Genomic DNA, 21,714 nt, shown 5'->3' with positions numbered 1-21,714 from the left:
CACAGTCCTGGCCATTCCCAGACCGTGCCCCTCCCTCTTCTGCTTCTCACCTCCTGAGTCAGGATCGTGGAAATTGGGGTCCAGCCCCTTGTCCAGCAGGCGGGCCACCTTGTCCGTGCTGTGCAGCTGGACGTATTCCATAAACTTCTTCAGGTTCGCCTGGAACAGCCAGCCATCCTGATCAGCCCACACTTGACGACGATCCTCTGGCCATCACCCACGTCACCCAGGGAACTGCCGCGCCCCTCAGTCGGACCCGCCAGCCTACACCACAACCTTCTCCCTTTCCCGCGGTACCCTGACCATGCACTTCCACTGCGGCCCCAGTCCCAGCTCCACTGGGCCCTTCCCCGCCCTCCCAGCCCAGCTAAGTGAGGCCCTCCCTCAGCCTCAGCCTCTGCCCTGGCCTCTCTCCCTGGCCCTGATGCCCCAAGCTGTCCAGCCTGGAAAAGCCTGAAGCCACGTGGGCAGGAGCCGGCCAGGGGCAGCGCGCACCCCGCTCCCAGGGTAGCGTGCTCCTTCTCCGGTGCGTCTTCCTCGCGAGCTCACCCCGCAACAGGGCCCAGCTCCAGGGCCCTCCTCTATTGCCAGCTGCCCCTCCTGCAGGGTGATTCTGACTGCTGTTCCTTCACTCACCCAGTCGCGCCCCAGTGCACTCGGCAAAGCCTCACTAAGCTCCCGCTGCTGCTACAGTGCTGCCTGCAGCAGGCAAGGTGCCCCAGCCTGAGGCCCCTCCAGAGACAAAACGCTCAGAAAGAGGACAGGTGCCGTGGGGACAGCTCCACGCGAGGGCACACCCTCTGGCGGGTTAGGACGACGGGATGGGAGGAAGGATGCTCAGAGCAGAAAGACCTCGGCCCCACCGGCATGAGGGGCGGGAGGCTTAGTGTGGAGCTGGGGGCCAGCCGGAGACCAGGCAGGAAACACGGGGCTGCGGCACGGAGTTGAAACTCATCCTAAACTCAAGTGAGACTCATTGAAGGTCAAGAGTCATTGGTGTCCTGCGGGTCACTGAGGTCAGCTTTAGAGGAGAGGTAACTCTGGGAGGGGTCCAGGGTAAAGGGTTATGCCAAGACCAGTGAGGGAGTCTCTGCCCAGCCACGGAACCAAGGCAGCAGAGGGGTCTGGCCGGAGATTCCGGGGTCACAAGGGGGTCACTGGGGCACAGGGGTGAATGTGCAGATCCCTCTCGTAGGCCCCAGAGACTGTCAATGAAGTGTCCAGCAAGCAAATGCCCACGGGAGCCGGGGGTGGGAACTCAGGGAGTCTGCCTATGGAAAGGGCCAGGGTACCTACCCTGCCCCTCCTACATTCAGAGGAGGCAGGGAGGTGACCCCCAAAGAGCATGTGGGGTCAGACCCTCCTAGCAACAGTACCCAGGAGTAAATACCCCACAGGTAGGCCTAGGAATAGGGCCCCAGAGTCGGAAGATCTGGGTTCAACCCCAACATCTCTGGATGCAGAGGTGTAAGCAAGTCACTTAAATTCTCTGGGACTCAGTATCTTCATCTATGAAATGGGATAATAATAGTTCCTCCCAGGAAAAAAAAATAATGAGACGCCTAATTTCAAGTGCCTCGCACTGGATGACCACGAAGTCCCAGATGTCCTGTTCTCCCCACCCCAACCCAGCTCCCCTCAACAACCACATCTGCTCACGTCGCCCCCGCAAAGACACTGCACCCTACTGCACTCCACCCGGTAGCCAGGGGCCCACCAGAGGGGTCAGCGAGAGTCTGACCTGAGTGGAGCCCATCACCAGACCGACCACCCCAAAGTCATGGTGCCTGGAGTCTGCATCCGGGCCTCTAGTCGCCCCCAACACCCACTCCGGGTCCCTGATGACAGGAGAAAGCAGACTGAGCCAAAGCTGGCCATCCCAACCAGGCTGGGGTGGCCGTTCTGGGGACAGGGGGAAGGCCTCAAGAAGGGAATTTTCCAAGGACATTTCTGACATCACAAAATCCGGCTAAGGCTGAGCTAGCGGAGCATGGGCCATGGCAGGGAGGGGACTGGAGGGAGTGCAGAAGATCACCTTCGAGCACCCTCGCTGTGGCTGCCTCCTTACCTTTGTGTGAAGCTTTGCAAACTGCTTATCATCAATGAGGTTCTGGGCATAAACTCGCCTCTTGTATCGAAACTGCTCAGGTAAAGACAAGGCAGAAAAAGGCACCCACCTGGACTGAGTAAGTGCAAGCAGGCACGGAATGGAGTCCTGCCCACTGCTGTGTGGCCAGGGCCCCACTGCTCATCGCCCCCATACTGCCCACTGCTGTGTGGCCAGGGCCCCACTGCTCATCGCCGCATAACAAAGCTCCTGCCGCTGGCCTCACCAGCCCATGCACACACCATGGACACGACCTGCACCGAGGGCAGGTGTGCTGCACGCCCGGCAGTCCCCCTGCCTGCTGTGCCCTTCCTGTCTCACCCCCACTCCCAGGATTCCCTGGAAACCTCAGTCCTCTTCCAAGACCAGGTTCCAGGCCTACTTTCCTAGACGCCCCTCTCTGGACAGAACTGTGCCTACCTGCCTGTGCCACCAGGGAGGCCCAGTCAGCTGAGCTCAGCGACATGATGCTTGTTCCAAAGCCCATTGCACTTGCCACCCCCACCTCCAAACTGGATGTGGTCCCCTTGCTCACAGGGTGCTCAACAGCCTTTACATCATGAACAGGTAAGCAAACGAGGAAGGCTTAGTCTGTCCTTAGGACAGCTGCATGGGCGGCGGCAGGAAGGCGAGACACACATGTGCACACAGCCCGCGGCGGGCGTACTCCACGCGGCGCTCTGGGCAGTCACGCCCGCTCACACCCCGCCGCACGTGCTGCTGACCGCGCGCCTGCACGCGGCTCACTCCTCACTCGCCCCGTACGCACTAACTCCCCGCGTTCGTGCCCCTCGCTGCCGCGCCCTCTGGAGCTCAGGGGCTCTGCCCGTCCCCGGCCGCTGCTCACCTCCAGGTAGGGCAGGGGCGTGTCCAGGTTGGGCGGGTATTCCTGCAGAAGCCGCTCCTCGTCCAGGAACTTGCCGGCGCGGCCCCGGGAGGGCGGCTGGAAGAGCCCGTAGTTGAGCGCGTCCTGGAGGCTGTGGTTGAGGGCGCAGAGCACGCGCTGCTTGGCGGCCCAAACGGGCGCGGCCGGGTCCAGGCGCAGGCACTTCTGCAGCGGAGCGCGGTCGTGAGCCGATCCGGCCGCCCTGCCAGCGCGGGGCACGCAGGCCCGGGGCGCCGCCCGCGTCCCGGCGCGGGAGCGGAGGCCGCGGACCCCCGCCTCCGCGCCCCGCTCGCGAGGCCTCGCCCCGGGGGCGGTGCTTCCCCGGGCCCCGCCCCCGCCCGGCCGCGGGGAGGGTCCGGGTGGAGGCGGCGGGGGAGGGGCGAGTGGCCGGGGCCGGGGTCTCCGGCGCACGGCTCGCGGAGCGCGGGTGGGGGGCCGCGAGAGCGGGGCGAGGGTGCCGCCGGGACCCGGGCGGCGAGGCTCACCGTTTGCTGCAGGTCTGGGATGCCGACGCGCACGATCACGGCGCTGGCCCCGGGGCCGTCCATCCCCGCGCCCGGGCCGGGGCCGCTAGCGGCCGGGAGCTGGGCGCCCCGGGGCTCCTCGCCGCGCCCCGGCCCCCCCCGGCCCCCCACCGGAGCCCCGTCGGCCGCGCTGCGCGGGAGGGGGCCGGGGGGAGCCGGGGCCGGGGCCGGCGCCGGGGACAGCGGCTCCGAGGGCTCCGCAGGGGCGGCAGCGGCGGCGGCGGCGGCGGCGGCGGCGCGGCTCAGCTGCATCGGCCCCGGCTCCGCTCGGCGCCTGCCTTCCCCGGGGGCGGGGGCGGCGGGGGGAGGGGGCCTGAGCCGGGAGGGAAGCGGGGGTGGCAGGGGGCTGAGCCGGAGGCGGGGGCCGGGACGCTCAGGGCCGGCGAGGGCGAAGGGGACTGTCTGGGGTCCCGGGGTGGGGAGGGGGGGGGGTCCGTGCGAAGGGCGAGGGCCGCGCAGCAGGGTGGGGACCCTGGGGGCTGTGCTGGGGGTGTGGGGACTCCTAGGCCTCGGTGTGGGGGGAGTGGCTGAGCAGCGAGGACCGCGCCGCCCTTCGGCTGCGGAAGAGCATCCGTGGACCACCGGGGAAGATGCGGCGAGGAGGGGGTCTTGGAGCTGGGATGGGGGCCGCTTTGGGCACTGGGACCAGAGAGAGGGCAGGAAGGGGAGAGAAAAACTGGAGAATTAATATCCGGGGGTGGCGGCTTCTCCCCACTCTACCGACCCCCTCTCCCCACCCTGCTCAAGACCCGGGGATGACAGGGACCAGCCCGGTCCCAGTCCTGGGGGTGGGACGGCAGGGACCTCAGAGCCCTGGGGTCTCTCCCACCGCCAGAACCATTTAACCCTCCAACTTAACCCTTAGGACCTCGCCGAACTGTGTTCAGCGCGGCTGGCGGCTCCCGCATCCCTAGCCGAGTTTGGGGAGTTCGCTCCGGACTCAGGCCCGCCGCTCCTCCAGCCCCCTCCCCAGGTCCCCTGGTTCGCCTAGCTCCGACGCGGGTCACCCCATCCCGGTCACCTTAGCGACAACAGGATGGGGCCGCGACCTAAGAGGAAGGGCTTAGGGGAGGGGGCGCTACTAGTCTCCACCTGCACCCGGGAAGTGAATTTTAGTTTTACGCGTTGTCGTGGCAACGCGGGAGGGGGTGATGAGTAGGCGGAGGAGAGGGGAGCGCAATAAAGAACCTAGCTCAGGCACCACCGCCCCATTGGAGCGCGCCAGCTCCCCCCCCCCAATACTCGTCAGCCTCACAGAACTACCCCAGAGCTGGGAAACCCGAGCCCTCACGGTTCTTAAAAGCAAAGAGCAGCCGCCCCTTCACGTTGAAATAGCCCTGATTTCCCGAGAAACAGCTTCTGACTCCCACAAAGCTCCCCCACCGTGCTGGACTCCTCCCCAGAGAACAGGCTCTGACCCGCATGGCCGCTCCCCTTCTCACAAGGCACACTTGCTAACCTTCACAGAACAACCCAGCCTGGGGACAACTTCTGGTCCTGGTAGAAAATACCCCAGTCTCACTCACCTTCTCCAAGAGCAGCCCTGGATCCCCTGAGCCTCCCAGGAATAAACTTGAATGAACCGCCCCCCCCCCCCCCGCCCCTACACACACACACACACACACACACACACACACACACACACACAGAGAGAAAACCTCCCTACCCTTCCGCGACGTCCTGGAAGCACCCTACCCCCACACAGACCAGTTCTTGAGACCCTGTTGGGGGAGAAGTCCCCACCCCAAAGAGCCCCGCAGTGCCCACCGCTATGCCCCTGGAACAGCCTCGGGTCACCCCAGAGCAAGGCCCACTTCCCCAGGACCAGCCCTGACCCCTGAGGGAAACCTGGCTCTCTCCCTCCCCAGCCACCACCCGTCCAGGAAAAATCTCTGCCTCCTAGGACTCCACTGACCCCACCGAGCGTGTGTCCAGCGCTGTCTGCAGCCTGCTGCGGCTTTCTTCCCAGGCCTGGGCGGACCCTCCTTGCCTGGGAGTATGACCCCAGGATGTTCAGGCTCTTCCAAGGCCACTGGCCTAGCCTGAGCGGGGGAGCTGAGGGTCCCCAGAGGCTGGGGCGGATGGGAGGGGTAGGGGAAGGGGGGGAGCAGGAAGGGGCTGCCAGAAGCCCACTTATCTGCAGGAAGCACCTTGGGAGGCATGTGGCCCAGCCCTGGGAGAGGAAACGAGTGCTTCCCAGCCCCCCTGTCTCCACCGTCTTCCTGCCCCTGGCCTCCCCTCCCTGAGTCACCCAGAGCTGCCCCTTCCCGTGCCCCTCCCCCTCCCGCTGTGGCAGCTGTTTGGCCACGGCCACGTCCACCAGAGTCATGATGGGACTGAGGAAGGAGGCTGCATGTCCCCACAACCAGCCTCAGAGCAGCCCCAGGCCTCCGGGCTCTCCCTGCAACCCTGCCCTTGACCTGGGTGGCCAGACACCCACCTGTCCACCGAGACGCCCTCATGGGGACCACTGTGCTTGATACACCCAGCACCGTGAATGCGGCACTTTCAGGAGAAAGCCTCACATCTCAGAAGCAACCAACACATCCCTGGTCTCCAGGCTCGACTGGGCCTGCCCTGCCAGGGCCAGGTCCACAGAGCACCTGGCCCAAAGAATGGGCACATGATGAACAAATTCCAAGCTGGAACCACTCCCCAGCCCACTGCCACCCTGGCAAACGGCAAAAATCCCAACCCCCAGAAGCACCTTTCCCACAGAATGTCCTACTGGCCCTGCAGCCTGGTGGGTTGACGGAGCAGGAAGCCCAGGGACAAGCTATTTGGTTGAGAATAAGAGACCCCAGGCTCCTCAGTACCTCCCAGCCCAGCCCTGCCTCTCCGCCCTCCTGTCTTAGTCCTTGAAGGCAAGGAGCCCCCAGACCCCATGGCCCTTCCATCAGGGCTGATTCCAGAGAGACCCATGGTTCTCCCATCCCCGCTTCCTCCCAACACAGGTTCGGAAGCCCAGGGCCTGTGGAAGCGCATGTGGGCAAAGCGTCCGGAACGTGCCTGGCACAGGGTCAGACCCCTCCTGTGGAACACTGCCCACCACTCCGTGGCCCCCCAGGCCCCCAGCCACTGCAGAGGCCGTCTGTGCCCGCACCCTCAAGGGCCTAAGCACCCCTCGTCCCGCTGCGTGGGCAGAGCACCCCCGCCTGCGGCGTCCTGTCGGCCCTTCCAGGTGAGGCTGCGTCCCCTCCCTCCCCATGCCCTCCTTCCACACTCCTGGGCCACTTCCTCACCCAAATCCCAGCCTTTCCCTCCCTCGCAGTCGCCTACAGAGGCCTGGCCCACAGCCTCCTCTTGCTGCAAACCCCACAGGCCTGCTGTGTCTCCTGCTGCCTCACACCGTTCTGTGCGGGGCGGGGGTGGGGGCGTCCTGCTGTCTGGCCCTCCCCCGGGGCCCTCTCCCCGCCCGTGCTCCTCCTCTGCCTCTCCCACAACTCACAGCACCCTAGTGTCTGCCTGCCCTGAAATCACTCGTTGCTTATGGTCTAGGACCTGTCTTTCCCCCAGATGCAGGCTCCCGTGGGGTGGGAGCTTTCCGGATCTGGTTCACTGCTGTGTCCGAGGCCCCGGGCTTAGTCCCTGCTCAGTGGACACTGCTGAACTTTTATCTTCAAACTGTTCACACCCAACTTTGTCTGTTCAGGGCAGACCCTCTCCAGACTCAGAGCAGCTTGTAGGGCAGAACACCTGAGTATTCCGACTGTCTGGACCTGGCGCACTGTTTCTGGACAGGTGTTTGTTTTGTTTGCTTCAAGTTATTTAACATCTATCAGTATATTTAGGTTCGAGTTCATCCTAAGTCTGATAAGTTTTATTCTTCTAGAAAGACAGATCTTCTTCAGAAGAACCAACTTTCCATTCTGCTGATCTGTTTCTATTTGGTCTTCTGTTTCTTTCTACTGCTTTGATTGTTGTTAGGATCCTTCTTCTAATTTCTTCAGCTGGGTACCAAATTCAATTTTTAGTCTTTCTTTTCTCTGACAATCAGTGTTTAAGGTTATAAATTTCCAAGTTCCACTTTAGTTATGTCCATTAGGTCGGGTCTTAGTTCTGGCATGTGGGATCTAGTTCCCTGAAGGGGTTGAACCCAGGCCCCTGCACTGGGAACTCAGAGTCTTGGCCAATGGACCACCAGGGAAGTCCTCCATTAACTCTTAATAAGTAGTATTTTTAATTTCACCTTGTTGATTTTCTAATATCCATTGTATTGTTTGCCTTTCAGTTCAGTTCAGTTCAGTTCAGTCGCTCAGTCGTGTGCGACTCTTTGCCACCCCATGAACCGCAGCACGCCAGGCCTCCCTGTCCATCACCAACTCCCGGAGTTCACTCAGACTCACGTCCATCGAGTCCGTGATGCCATCCAGCCATCTCATCCTCCGTCGTCCCCTTCTCCTCCTGCCCCCAATCCCTCCCAGCATCAGGGTCTTTTCCAGTGAGTCCACTCTTCTCATGAGGTGGCCAAAGTACTGGAGCTTCAGCTTTGGCATCATTCCTTCCAAAGAAATCCCAGGGCTGATTTGTTTGCCATAGGGATTACTGGAAAGTATGCTACTTCAAGCTTCCAAATGTATACTAGGTTTCTTTCTTTTTATTTATTCATTTCTTTTTGAGGAGGGACTCGCCCTTAGCTACTGATTTCCTTTTTTATTGTACTACTGTCAGAGAGGATGACCTGCAGAATGCTGATCTTTGAGTATACTCGAGTACAGATACAAATATGATTTATTTGTAAAAAAATAAAAAATAATATAAAAAATACAAATATAAATATGTTTGAGTATATTTGAATAATACTAATTTTACAAAGACTCTTTTGTTGCCATGTATGTGGTTCAATAGGAATTGTTGGATGCAAGATGTGTGTGTGTGTGTGTGTGTGTGTATCTCCAACAATATACACACACATAAAATCATACCTCCACTGTATCGTTTGTTAATTGTATTATTCAAATATGCTGTGTCTTTTCTAATGTTCCCTTTGCTTGATTTATAAATTACTAAAAGAAGTGGGATAAAATCCCACTTTAGCAGCCTCTCCATGAAATTTTGCCAATTTGGGATTTATATGTCTTTTCAGGCTTTCTTTTAATGCTAACAGATTCAGAATTAGTATAGCTTTCTGATAAGTTATTCCTTTTATCATTACATGGTGCCTTATTTATTCTTAATGATGCTTTTTGCCTTAGTTTTTTTTCAATATCTAGTCTAGGCATAGCACTATTTTGTGAGTATTGGCCTCATATATCTTTTCCCCTCATTCTCCTTCTGTTCTTTCTACATTTCATATCCTTAGACGTGCTTCTGGTAAATAGTGTGTGTAGCCCTTTTCTAAACTAACGGTTAATGGGGTTTCACGACGCCTGTGGGCATGTCTCACCCGACTCTTGCCTTTATTTCGTGTTGTCAGCCAATATTTTTTGCTCTCTTGTCTGTGCTGCTCTCTCCTCCCTTTGGGCTCTTCCTTTGATTGATCACCTTTATTCCTCTTTCCCTCAACTCCCTTTGTTTTTGGAGTTATACATTCTTTCTATCATTTGCATAAAGACACTGAGATTTGTAACACGGGGGATTAACAAAGCCCAAAGTAAGGGCTGTCCCCCTCCCCCTTCCCTGCACTAGAGGGGGCTCAGCCTCAGCCTCGGGCCTTTGTCCACATTGTTCTGCCTCCAGCGAAGCTGTTGTGGTTGCTCCTGGAGTCACCTGTCAACCCACTCTTCACTCACTTTCCTCTGACTTGAATTCTCTTCTTCCTGAAAGCAGTGACAAAGTAGTGACTTTGAAGTGTCTTATTTCACCCTTATTTTGAGTGATAATTTAGCCAGTGTAGGATGCTAAATTGACAAAATATCTTTTTCTCAATACTTGGAAGATTTTTCTCTCTGTGTGCTGCATTCTGGGTAATTTTTCTACTTCTGGTTTCCACCTCACTGATTTTGTTTGAGTTTAATCTGTTATTGATCTTATCCATAGGTTTAATTTCCCCTCCATAGAATTTTAAATTTCAGTGGCCATAAATTTTATTTCTGCAAGCTGTATTTGGTACATTATCAAATCTGCTTCTTCTTTCTTTATATTGACTTTTTCTTTTTATTTAATGCAATTTTTAGATTTCTTTTGTCTTTAATTATTTTTAAAACATATGTGACTTTTTGGTGGTCTAATCCCGTCTGTAGTATCTCCCAACTCACTCACTGCAGGGGGACTGTAGGTTCTTTCTGTGACAGTTTTGTGACTTGGGGTTATGAACTCAACTGGGCCTGGGAAGCCTAGATGTGTTCCTCAGAGGAGTATAACTAGCCCAGGAATTGTGTCATGTTAATTTCTTGGCTTGGTGGTCCCGGGGACGACAAAGGGTAATATAATTTAGACTCCAAACTTGGGGGGCCAACAGCGGCTACAACTTAATATGGAGACTTCTTCACAGAGAGACCCCCACAGAGCTTTATGAAAATTGCTCAAATAAAAGAGAAATATATAGTGATAATTATGAAGATAGATTACGCCCCAGACTTCTGAGCGCTGTATGGCATCCCAGGTGTATGACATGTACAGACTCATTCAGTCATCACTACATCACTGAGCCAGCCCATTACTGTCCTCACGTAACGAATGAGGAGACAGAGCAAATCAGAAGCAACTCACCTTGCCCAAAGCCGCACGTGGCGAGTCAGTGGGGAAGCCAGGGCTTGGAACACCATAGTGGGTGTGTGACACAAACAGGGCCGACGAGAAGCCTGTTCTGGAGGCTACGGGTCATAACTGAGGGGAGAAACCCTTTCTCCACGCTTGGGACACATGGGGGAAATGAGGCTCGACAGACGCTAGTGACCAAGGTCGCAGCCTGGGGGAAAAGCAACCCTGCGAGGAAAATAGACGTGGGGACGAGGAGGGCTCTGAAGAGGCTTTGCGTCTCCAGACTTGGTCCCTGAAATCTGCTTTTCTTTCTTTTGGCTTCAAGAGCCAAGGGTACCTGAAAGTCCACACGAAGGAGGAGGGAAAGGCCTCTCTAAAAGGGAGCGTGGCCGCAGGAGAGGTGGAAGGGCCGGCCTCAGGGCAGGGCCTGAGCTGGCATCCCGGCTCAGCCACCAGATACCCTGGTGGCTGAGAAAACTTCCTGGCTTCCCTCTGCCTGCCTGTGAGCTCTGGTATGTTAGGGACAATGGTAGGACGTGCTGCATCCCCTCCCTCATTCAGGCCACATGCCAGGCTCCTGCTTTGGGGCTGGCGAGGTGGCTCGAGCTCCCCCTGGGCCCTGGTGGAGGTTAGGAGAGCACGTGGGTGTGCCATGCTCACCGTGTACCTGGTGCCTAGCGAACACATTCTAATAGAACCAGAAAGCTAGTTGTGTGAAGACCTCCAAGACCGTCTAGAACCAACACCAAAAATCATCACAGGGTATGGGAATGCAAAAGTAGGGTGTCAAGAGATACCTGGTGGAGGAGGGCACGGCAATGCACTCCCGTATTCTTGCCTGGGAAATGGACAGAGGAGCCCGGTGGGCTTCAGTCCATGGAATCACAAAAGAGCTGGATATGACTGAATGACCACATAACAACAACATACAAGCGTTTATATGTGTCTGTGTGTGTTACAGCTGAATCAATCTGCTATACACCCAAAACATTGCAAATTAATTATACTTGAATAAAAGATAATTTTGAAAATTAAAAAAAGAGATACCTGGAATAACAGGCAAGTGTGGCCTTTGAGCACAAAACGAAACGGGGCAAAGGCTAACAGTTTTGCCAAGAGAATGCAGTGGACATAGCACGCTGCTCTTCCAGCGACACAAGAGAGGACTGGACACGTGGGCGTCCCCAGATGGCCAACACCGAGATCAGATGGTTTATATTCTTTGCAGCCAAAGATGGAGAAGCTCTATACAGTCAGCATAAACAAGACCTGGAGCTGACTGTGGCTCAGGTCACGAACTCCTCGTTGCAATTTCAACATGCTAGCAAGGTAATACTCAAAATCCTGCAAGCTAGGCTTCAACAGTATGTGAATCAAGAACTTCCAGTGTACACGTTGGATTTAGAGAAGGCAGAGGAACCAGAGATCAAATTGACAGCCTCCATTGGATCATACAAAAAGCAAGAGAATTCCAGAAAAACATCTACTTCTGCTTCGTTGACTATGCTAAAGCCTTTGAGTGTGTAGATCGCGACAAACTGGAAAATTCTGAAAGAGCTGGGAATCCCAGACCACCTGACCTACCTTCTGAGAAACCTGTGTGCCGGTCAAGAAGCAACAGAACCAGACATGGAACAACAGTCTGGTTCCAAACTGGGAAAAGAGTATGTCAAGGCTGTATATTGTCACCCTGCTTATTTAACGTCTATGTAGAGTACATCATGCGAAATGCCCGGCTGGATGAGCCACAAGCTGGCATCAAGATTGCCGGGAGAAATATCAACAACCTCAGATATGCAAATGATACCACCCTAATGGCAGAAAGCAGAGACTCTAAAGAGCCTCTTGATGAAGGTGAAAGAGAAGAGTGAAAAAGCTGGCTTGATATTCAACATTCAAAACACTAAGATCATGGCATCCCTTTCCATCACTTCATGACAAATAGATGGGGAAAAAATGGAAACAGTGACAGATTTTATTTTGTTGGGCTCCAAAGTCATGTCAGATGGTGACTGCAGCCATGAAATTAAAGATGCTTGCTCTTTGGGAAAAAAGCTATGCCAAACCCAGACAGAGTATTAAAAAGTGGTGAAAGTGAAAGTATTAGTCACTCAGTCATGTCCAACTCTTTGCAACACCATGAACTGTAGTCTGCCAGGCTTCTCTGTCCATGGAATTCTTCAAGCAAGAATACTCAAGTGACCTGCCATTTCCTTCTCCAGGGGATCTTCCCCACCCATGGATCAAACCAGGGTCTCCTGCGTTGCAGGCAGATTCTTTACTGTCTGAACCACTGGGGGAAGCCTAAAAAAAAAAAAAAAACCAGAGACATCGCTTTGCTGACAAAGGTCCATATAGTCAGAGCTATGGTTTTTCCAGTGTACAGGTGTGAGAGTTGGACCATAATGAAGGCTGAGCACCAAAGAATAGATGTTTTCGAACTGTGGTGCTGGAGAAGAGAGTCCCTTGGACAGCAAGATCAAACCAGTGAATCCGAAAGGAAATCAACCCTGAGTACTCATTGGAAGGACTGATGCTGAAGGTGAAGCTCCAATATTTTGGCCACCTAATGCATAGAGCTGACTCACTGGAGAAGACCCTGATGCTGGGAAAGATTGCGGGCAGGAGGAGAAGGAGGAGTCAGAGGATGAGATGGTTGGATGCATCACCGACTCAATGGACATGAGTTTGAGCAAGCTCTGGGAGACAGTGAACGACAGGGAGGCCTGGCGTGCTGCAGTCCAGGGGGTCGCAGAGAGTGGGGCACACTGAGCGGCTGAACAGCAGCAGCAGCATTTCCGAATGTTTCACAACAGAGGCGTTTCCGACTGTGTCGTTGGAAACCTGCTTTTCGTATTCGGTCACAGCAGTCAGCACACAGAAATGCTTAATGATGGTTGGACAGATATTAATTAACGAATAAATGAACCAAAGGACATCCTGCATTTAAAATGTGTTTTACTCACAAACATACTCAGCAAAGTATGAGGATGAGGCACTAGGCGTAGAGCAGTGGTCAAACAGCCCCCCTTGGCCGACCGTGTCCTCCCCTCACTGGGAACTGTGGCGACAGGCTGTCTGCTCACCCCGAGTTCTGACATCATCCCTGTCTCTCCAAGGGATCCCTCACTCTCTGGCCTCCCAGTTCCTCGACCTCTCATCCCCCTAACTGTGAAAGTCAGGGTTTAGGTATAGAGTATGGACCCGTGTGCGACTGCTTTGAGCTGAAAGGGATTTGGCACATGGAGCTGTTGCCTGCAAAGTCATCGGAAGCACTGAAAGAAGCATCCAGCCTCAGCTCCTGGAGATACACTCTCCCTCAGCAGCGCCACGGAACTAGTCCCCAGGGATTTGCTTTTTGCCACATTCAGCAAACTGAGATGTCTGAAAGCTGACATCCCACCTGCTGACTCCAGCAGACCACCCCTCTGAGTCTGTATTTTCCAGCCCCTTTTGCATCTAGGTAGGGCCAAGTCAAGAGTTCTGGAATCGCGGCCACTCCTAGGCCTAGGAGGTAATCAGTAAATACCTCCTTCTTATCCTGCCTGCTCTCTATTCAGCCTGCTGCATCCAGGATGGTCTTAAATCCATGAGTCAAAAATGGCAGCACTTCCTCAGCTACCAGGGAAGCCTCTACTTCCTCTTCTATGGGTCCCTAAATGCCTACATGGAGCAGAGACTCACCCACCCCTATTTCTGCTTATGTTGCAAACTGGATTTTCTATGAGCAAGAAGTAAATATCTGTTGTGTTAAGTCACTGAGATTTGGGGGTTTATCCGTTAAGGTAGCTAGTGTTCCTTCAACTGTTATAGGAGGGGAACCCCAGGGGCCTCGCTTTGGGCTTCCTACCCTGAGTCCCTGTCTAGATCAGCAGGCAGTGTTGCACTGGCCTGCTGCTCAATACATCTACTAGAATGATATGCTTAAGAACCAGGGAAATTAAGACAAAATAAATTCACAGAATCACTGCATCCATGGTGAGATGGACTGTGGCCCCATACGCTTGTCTTGTGTGACCTCCAAAGCCCTCTCTGATCCGTGGACTATGGGGGCATCAGAATGTCTGGGCAGTGGTATTCACTCAGAATTAGTGGCCAACAGCCCCTGAGAACCTGACTGTCCCATCCCCTAGAGCATGGCCGTCCTGGCTGAAGGCCATGCCTCCCTCAAGGGAGGCCAGGGAGAAGACTTAGTACAGCCTTGGGTGTTTCCGCCAGGTCTTTCCCTCTGGCAGCTCCAGGTCCGTGAGTGACTCATGTCCAGGAATTGGAAGAGGAGCTGCATTGTGAGTCAAGTCTGGGCCACATTCCCGAAACCTAGGGTCTTTCCACCACCACCCCCGCTGCCACTACCCTCTGTTTTTGTCCTGGAGGATGACTCCATGGCCAGGGAGCCAAAAATCTCTGAGGCCAAGCCATTCCGCCTGGCGCTGTGGCCTCTGCTAGTACCCAGCTCCCCGGAGTCTAAAGCGCGCCGCTGCTCCCCTCTCGACTCCGGAGTGCAGCTCGCTGTCTCAGAGAGGGAGTCCTCCAGACCCTCACCCAGGACAGCTGGGGACACCTGACCAGGTCACACACAATACACTTCTTTCTCTGTCTCTGGGCGCCTTTTTCTCTATTAAACCAAAGAGGTTTCCGGCAGCTTGGCTTCATTCACATGTGCTGTCGTGAACCCTGGCTTAAAAACCAGAGCACAGTCAGCATCATCCGAGCCCCTGGATCTGAATCCAGAACCTGCTCCCTGTTAGACCTGACTGATTTAGGGTCTTTTGCCTCCAGTATCCTGGGGTTAGGAATAATGGTTGTTGAGGCCAAAGAGGAGGGACCCAAGGGGGTAAGTGGAGGCCTGCACACAGGGCCCTTGGTGTCCTGGATCCCTGACATCAGCCATTCCCAGGGATCACCACAGAATACCTTCAAATGGGCCAAGCGCTGCAGCAGCCCCCAGCAGGCCCAGGAAATGGAGGCCCCTCCCTTGTTCGAGGTGTAGAAAGACCAGACCGGCACCGCTCAAAAGGCCCCTCTCTTAACTGTGGGTGTTAGTTCCAAATTAACAGTGTCCAGAGCCACTTCCCGCACCCTGGCAGGCTGCCTCCCACTGGGGCTCTGTCCCAAACTGACCCTCCTGCCGGCTCCCACAGCAATGCCAAGGAAGGCCCACAATCGCGGAAAGACTCGGATGCCCACAGAGCTCAGCTTTGAACAGACACAGATGGAGGCACACGCGCCCTCTCCCCACCCAGAGGTCAGGGCTGCCTGCCGTGGGCACATGCCTGAGCAACCTCCAGAGTCTGCAGGGGAAAATGCCGGCCATTTGCATAACATTACAGCCGCAGGCCGGCTCTCCTGGAGAATAAGGGTACTTCCCAGCTTGCAGCAGAAAGGGAAGAAAGGGCCTTTGGCTGATTCCTTTTAAACTCCAATTCACAGCACCAACCAGCTGTGATAGTTCCAATTACAGGTTCAAAGATTTCTGGGCCATGGAAAAACTTTCTGTCCTGGCCACCCACCCCATCCTGCTCCCACGCACAGGCACAGAACCCATCCTGGAGTGTGACACCAAGGGGAAGGTTCACAGGAGCCCCTCCCATTGCCAACGAGGCCAGCAGCAGCCTGGAGGCCAGCCCTGTCTCAGGGAGATCCCTGCCCCTCAAATTTTGCTCCTTCGTACTGCCGCTAGTCTTAGCTTTCATCTTTCACCAGGAAAATGCCAGCTCCACAGCTGGGCTTCAGTGGAAGCTGTGTCTTGGCCCCACCCCAAGGGACCAGCGGCCTTTCAAGGACCCTGTGCATGCTCCCGCTGGCTCCAGGGGCAGGAACTATGAGAAACCCTCCGCAACAGCAGCCCATGCTGCTGGTCCTGAGGGCCGACCCTGTTGGGGAGCCTGAGGCCAGAGAGCTACCCCCGGGGGGCGGGGCGGGGGCGGGGTGGGGAAGGTTGGTTCCAGGGAAGAGATGTCCTAGGGGAGCTGCTGTGGGGAGGCACTCTCCGGGAGGCACTGACCTTGGGGTGTTTAGTTACACTTAGTAAGATACCCGCCTAACCGCCTCGTGGGGCGCTCTCTTACTTGGAAACAGCTAAACAATCTGGGGAGCAAAACCGTGAAGTCATTCGAACAAGGCTGTCCAGTGATGGAGCCAGGGCCGTCATCTCTTTGGATGAGCCGTTCCCATTGGTGTGACCCGGATGCAGAGAAGACACCGCCCTCCAGATGCCCCACCAGCCCCTTCCCGACACACATAAACGCCCCATCACACCCCCACCACACACACACAGCCCACAAATACACCACACACAGACACACACACGGCCCACCACACCCACACACACACGAACGGAGGGGGAAAGGTTGGAAAGAATTTTTGATCTGTTTCAAGAAAACACCAAACATGGCATTGTAGGAAAAGCCAGCAGCCCGCGGACTCCACGGTTTCCGGTTCGATTTGCTCATTCCACACTCTCCAGGCTCAGGGCCTTAAAGGAACACTAGGGCGCCGAGCGCCAACACTAGGATCCGTCCTGCCCGCACCTCATGCGCCGCCCGCCTCCAGCGCCGAAGGCCTCCGGGCGCAAACCCGGGCGCACCCGCCGCCCGCAACCCTGCCGAGACCCCGCCCCTCCCAGCGCCGTGCCCCGCCCTCTTAGCGCCGTGCCCCGCCCCTCAGCACCGTGCCCCGCCCCTCAGCACCGTGCCCTGCCCTTCCAGTGCCGTGCCCCGCCCCTCAGCGCCGTGCTCCGCCCTCTTAGCGCCGTGCCCCGCCCCGGGGCGGGCCGCGCGGGAGTCACGGGTCAGGGGCCGGGGCGGGGCCAGGCCGGGCCGAGGCGGAAGCGCCCGAGGAGGGCCCGGCTTCCCGGTGTCCCGCACTTGCCCCCTCCTCGGCCCTGAACTGCTTTTGTCCCGCGTCGTGGGCCCCCTCGGGTCAGTGTTCTGGGACTTCTGCCCCCTGACCACGAGCCTAGGCGGGACCTTTAGCAGAAGAGGGTCAGATCTCCGCCTGAGAGTCTGAAGGTGCCCTGGCCCTTTAGGGTCTCCAGGGAGTTAGATCCCGGGCCACAGGCTCCTGGGTTTTGTTGGGGTCGAGGGTCTCCGGGTGCCGAGGCAGCTGGAAAGGAGTTGTCTCCGTCGGGGGAGTATTTGGGTCTGGGGTTTCAGCGGAGTGTAGTTCCTGAGCCTGGGTTCTTGGGGGAGGTTAATGTCCCGGTTTGGGGAGTGGGTAGCGCTCAAATTTGGGGTCTCCGGGTTAGAGCTTGCGGGAGCCAGCTTGCCTTCTCTCCCAAGGGTCTCTGTTACAGGCCTGTCTGTGCGGTGAGCCATGGCGGCTCCGTGGACCCTCACCCTGACCTTGGCCGCAGGCCTGGCTGCTGCCAGCCCACCTAACATCCTGCTGATCTTTGCTGATGACCTGGGCTACGGGGACCTGGGCTCCTATGGGCACCCCAGCTCCACCACCCCCAATCTGGACCAGTTGGCCGCAGGGGGTCTTCGGTTCACAGACTTCTATGTGCCTGTGTCTCTGTGCACACCCTCCCGGTGAGGAAGGAAACCGGGAGCCCTCACCCCTGACGGTTTGGTTCCTCCCAGATTCACTCTGGAGTGCAGAGGGCGGAGCAGGGCCTCTGTCTCTATGGAGAAATTCACACCTCTCTGTTTCTCTCCTCTCTCCCCTCCTTGTGTGCATCTTGGCTTTGCTCCGTCGTGGACTCTGACTTGCCCTGTAGGGCTGCCCTCCTGACCGGCCGACTCCCAGTTCGGATGGGCTTGTACCCTGGAGTTCTGGAGCCCAGCTCCCGAGGGGGCCTGCCCCTGGAGGAGGTGACCTTGGCTGAGGTCCTGGCTGCCCAAGGCTACCTCACAGGGATAGCTGGCAAGTGGCACCTTGGGGTGGGGCCTGAGGGGGCCTTTCTGCCCCCCCACCATGGCTTCCATCGATTCCTGGGCATCCCGTACTCCCATGACCAGGTAGGAACCACCAGGGTCCTCCCCCTTGACCCCAGAGCCCCACCCCACAGTCTAGACCACTGAAGGAGCTGCTCCCTCAGGGCCCTTGCCAGAATCTGACCTGCTTTCCGCCGGCCACCCCCTGCGAAGGCATCTGTGACCAGGGGCTGGTCCCTATCCCCCTGCTGGCCAACCTGTCGGTGGAGGCACAGCCCCCTTGGCTGCCTGGACTCGAGGCCCGCTACGTGGCTTTCGCCCGTGACCTCATGACTGATGCCCAACGCCAAGGCCGCCCGTTCTTCCTGTACTATGCCTCCCATGTGAGTGACCGTGGCCCCCCCGCCCGGGCTCCCCGTGATGCCCACTTGGTGCTAACTCCAGTCTCCATCCTCAGCACACCCACTACCCGCAGTTCAGTGGGCAGAGCTTTCCAGGGCACTCGGGCCGAGGGCCGTTTGGGGACTCCCTGATGGAGCTGGATGCGGCTGTGGGGGCCCTGATGACAGCTGTGGGGGATCTGGGGCTGCTCGGAGAGACACTCGTCTTCTTCACTGCGGACAACGGGTACTTGGCAGGGGCAGGGGGCTGCTGGTCAACCCCACACAGGGCCCTGGGTCTTCCGATGTTGACGCTGGCCAAGAACCTAGTGGGCTAAGGGGGTCTCGGGAGTTGTTGGCCATATATGGTGACACCCAGATGCATGTGGGAGGCTGGCAGCTGTGAGCACATGGAGGTGCTGGGCTTGGGAGGACAGGGAGTGAGTGGACAGACATGTGCTGGCCATTCCTGCGCAAAATGTGTGACTTACATCGGTCTGGGGCTGGGGTCCCTGAGGCCACCTGGAAACCCTGGGCTCCTCATAGCTGACGTCCTCCCTGTGTGTCCTAGACCTGAGACGATGCGGATGTCCCACGGTGGCTGCTCTGGCCTCCTGCGATGCGGAAAGGGAACCACTTTCGAAGGGGGCGTCCGAGAGCCCGCCTTGGCCTTCTGGCCCGGTCACATCGCTCCTGGTCAGTTTTCAGGCCTTCTGATCCTGGACTCTTGGTCCCATCTTCCCAGCCCTGATCACAAATGGAGTGACTGTACAGCCCTCTATTCCCAGGTGTGACCCATGAGCTAGCCAGCTCCCTGGACCTGCTGCCCACCCTGGCAGCCCTGGCGGGGGCCCAACTGCCCAATATCACCTTGGATGGCGTTGACCTCAGCCCCCTGCTGTTGGGCACAGGCAAGGTAGGGCCCATGAGCACATAGCCACAGCTCCCCTGACCCCCAGCCTGACCTCCCTTCCCCCGCCCCCACCAGCCACTCACCCTCCCCAGAAGTGAGTGTGGGCAGCCCCTGAAGTCCCTGGGGCCAGGCGGACCCTCTGTCGAGCTGCACCCTGGTGGTGCCGGCCGGGGGCTTCTGGGTGGGCAGGGAGCGACTGCACGCCCAGGGCCCAGCACGGAGCAGACAGTGCTGGGCACGCACAGACGGTGCAGGGCGCGCGCAGACGGTGCAGGGCGTGCGCAGACGGTGCAGGGCGCGCGCAGACGGTGCAGGGCGCGCGCAGACCCCCCGACTCTGCCCCCAGAGCCCCCGGCACACCCTCTTCTTCTACTCGGCTTACCCGGACGAGGTCCGAGGGGTCTTTGCTGTGCGGAGCGGGAAGTACAAGGCGCACTTCTTTACCCAGGGTAACCTCCTCTCCCCCAGCCCTGCCCGCCCCGCCCAGCCCCAGAGCCCAGCATCCCTGCCCTGTGCACAGATGTGCACCCCTCCCCAGGCTCTGTCCACAGCGACACCACTGCGGACCCTGCCTGCCACGCCTCTAGTCCTCTGACTGCCCATGAGCCCCCGCTGCTCTTTGACCTGTCTGAGGACCCTGGTGAGAACTACAACCTTCTGGAGGGTGTGGATGCGGTCGCCCCAGAGGCGCTGCAGGCAATGAAGCAACTTGAGCTGCTCAAGGCCCAGTTCGATGCTGCCATGACCTTCGGGCCCAGCCAGATGGCGCGGGGCGAGGACCCCTCCCTGCAGGTCTGCTGCCAGCCCAGCTGCACCCCCCGGCCGGCCTGCTGCTACTGCCCCGAGTCCCAGCCCTGAGGGCACAGACGGAGGCCGTCGGGGGTTCCTGGCTGTGCTGTGGGGTGTGGAGGTGGTTTGTACCGGAGAACTCTAATAACACCAGCTGACACTTGTGTGAGAATTCATGTGATCCTTGTGAGAGCCCTGAGCTAGGTGTTTTTCTCCCTGTTACACATGAGGAACCTGAGGCATGGAGAGTCCAGTGACTTCCCTGAGGTCGCCCAGCCCGAGAGATAGCCGCCTTCCTCCCCCTGGTGATTGCTTGCGTCAGTGCAGACAAGCGTGGTGGCAAGTGTGGGCACAGCGTTCACCAGAGCAGCACTAGGGGCTTCTGTGTGCCAGGGAGGGTGGGGAGGGGGCGAGAGGATGGCGGAGAGCAGACCCTGAGAACACAGCGCCCGGGAGAGCCAGGTTTTCCCCGGTAGATAAGCACAGGAACCAGACCTGCCTGGCTGTGAGAAGCCTGTCTGAAGTTGGGTGAGGAGCTGCACATCCTACGTGGTGGAGCGGTCAGCCGGCGTGGTGACGTGGGCCGGGGGCCCCGCACTCGGAGGGCACAGCAGCAGCTCCAGAGACCTGCCCTCAGCCCCCAGTGCCTCCTGCAAAGCTCCGAGCTGCCTGCCTGCATGCATCTTTGCGGTCTCCCGGCTTCACCTCTGCCCGCGCAGGAGCCATTCTCCACCAAAGCAATCTCTTAAGCGACGTGCCGGTTTGGCTCTGTCTGCTCAGAACTGCAGGCTTCCTGTTGTGCTCAGAACCCAGACTCCTCGAGTGGCCTGCCATGCCTCCCCCATGCCCTCGTCCCTTAGCCCTGGCAGCTGGCCAAGATGCCCATCCTTGACGCTGTCTGGCACCTTCTCTGAAGAAAGCGCCCCCTGACTGCCCACTGCATGCATCTGCACAACGGCGTGTAGCCCTCAGGGGTCACCTGTGTGTGTACTGATGTCAGGGCCCCTGCTCCCTCATGGTTGAGTGAGAAGAGTGCTGTGCTCAGGACCCTGAAGTGGGTGTGCTGTCTTCGTGGTAGACCAGACAGCCATCCTCTTTCTGCCGATGGAATCCACCCTTTCCTTGGTGGGCTGAGACTCCTTGACCTCTCAGGTGCAGCCTCTCCTAGTCCCAGGAGAGTAGTAGCCAGTCTTAGCCACTCACGATCCAGTGATTGGCCCGAGAAGGGTGTCTAACCAAGGATCCTTGTCAGAGAAAGCTCAGGGCATGTGCTGGAGCCCAGGGTCTTGTTCAGCATCACCCTTGGAGATGGTGAGGACGATGCTGTGTCAACGCTGGCCCTGAGCAGACACTGGATGCTAATCAGCGTCCCCAGCCGTGTCCCTCCGGAGCTCATGGTGTGAGAAGACAGACCAGCCTCCGAAACCACGGCTACTGGCTGGTGTGTTACTTGCAGCTGGAGGCAGGCTCGCTGGTTGGGCGTGTGGACGGGGCGTGTGGAGGGCATGTGTCTAGGTGCAGGGGCCCCTTCTGTGTTCTCCATGTGACCCGTCACTTCTTGTCTGGCTTGGGCGCTGCATTAGCCATGTCCAAATC

General features: G+C 57.6%; 2 protein-coding genes and 1 long non-coding RNA gene across 8 annotated transcripts in view; 2 read left to right on the top strand and 1 right to left on the bottom strand.

The window, feature by feature from the left end:
* SHANK3 (SH3 and multiple ankyrin repeat domains 3) overlaps nucleotides 1-5,565 on the bottom strand; it is a 49,749-nt gene extending 44,184 nt beyond the window's left edge. Inside the window, exons 1-5 of one of the 4 annotated variants that reach the window (XM_069581896.1) lie at nucleotides 5,433-5,565; nucleotides 3,479-4,156; nucleotides 2,955-3,158; nucleotides 2,069-2,140; nucleotides 51-159 (exon numbers count right to left, since the gene is read on the bottom strand). In XM_069581896.1, coding sequence (XP_069437997.1) covers nucleotides 51-159; nucleotides 2,069-2,140; nucleotides 2,955-3,158; nucleotides 3,479-3,769 — 676 coding nt within the window. In that variant the 5' untranslated portion in view covers nucleotides 3,770-4,156; nucleotides 5,433-5,565. Of the gene's footprint in view, nucleotides 1-50; nucleotides 160-2,068; nucleotides 2,141-2,954; nucleotides 3,159-3,478; nucleotides 4,157-5,043; nucleotides 5,067-5,183; nucleotides 5,410-5,432 lie in introns of those variants that run through there. The other 3 variants (XM_069581899.1, XM_069581895.1, XM_069581897.1) reach the window with 3 other exon arrangements.
* On the top strand, nucleotides 3,366-8,294 carry LOC138436212 (uncharacterized). Its single transcript, XR_011255404.1, has 3 exons — nucleotides 3,366-3,490; nucleotides 6,472-6,698; nucleotides 7,749-8,294. It is a non-coding gene; the product is annotated as an uncharacterized lncRNA (long non-coding RNA).
* Nucleotides 8,295-16,900: 8,606 nt separating this feature from the next.
* Nucleotides 16,901-20,290, top strand: ARSA (arylsulfatase A). 3 transcript variants are annotated; one of them, XM_069581892.1, is made up of 9 exons: nucleotides 16,901-17,079; nucleotides 17,454-17,691; nucleotides 17,880-18,120; nucleotides 18,201-18,419; nucleotides 18,494-18,663; nucleotides 18,988-19,112; nucleotides 19,205-19,332; nucleotides 19,676-19,778; nucleotides 19,868-20,290. In XM_069581892.1, exons 2-9 carry the CDS (start codon nucleotides 17,474-17,476, stop codon nucleotides 20,185-20,187), a joined length of 1,524 nt encoding a protein of 507 aa, XP_069437993.1. In that variant the 5' UTR covers nucleotides 16,901-17,079; nucleotides 17,454-17,473; the 3' UTR covers nucleotides 20,188-20,290. The 3 variants fall into 3 exon arrangements, with proteins under 3 accessions (XP_069437993.1, XP_069437994.1, XP_069437995.1); XM_069581893.1 differs by having other exon boundaries at nucleotides 16,924-17,079; nucleotides 17,440-17,691; XM_069581894.1 differs by having other exon boundaries at nucleotides 16,970-17,169; nucleotides 17,440-17,691.
* The last annotated feature ends 1,424 nt before the right edge of the window (nucleotides 20,291-21,714 follow it).

Source organism: Ovis canadensis, chromosome 3, assembly GCF_042477335.2.
Source record: "Ovis canadensis isolate MfBH-ARS-UI-01 breed Bighorn chromosome 3, ARS-UI_OviCan_v2, whole genome shotgun sequence".
Classification (NCBI taxonomy): Eukaryota; Metazoa; Chordata; class Mammalia; order Artiodactyla; family Bovidae; genus Ovis; species Ovis canadensis.
Note: the sequence above shows the minus strand (reverse complement) of the source record. Positions and strands in the feature narration are given on the sequence as shown.

Coding starts and splice junctions, on each gene's coding strand:
- ARSA (XM_069581892.1), top strand. CDS start 17,474: ATGGCGGCTCCGTGGACCCTCACCCTGACCTTGGCCGCAGGCCTGGCT. Junction 18,121..18,200: donor TCCCGTACTCCCATGACCAG/GTAGGAACCACC, acceptor CTGCTCCCTCAG/GGCCCTTGCCAGAATCTGAC. Junction 18,420..18,493: donor TCCTGTACTATGCCTCCCAT/GTGAGTGACCGT, acceptor CTCCATCCTCAG/CACACCCACTACCCGCAGTT.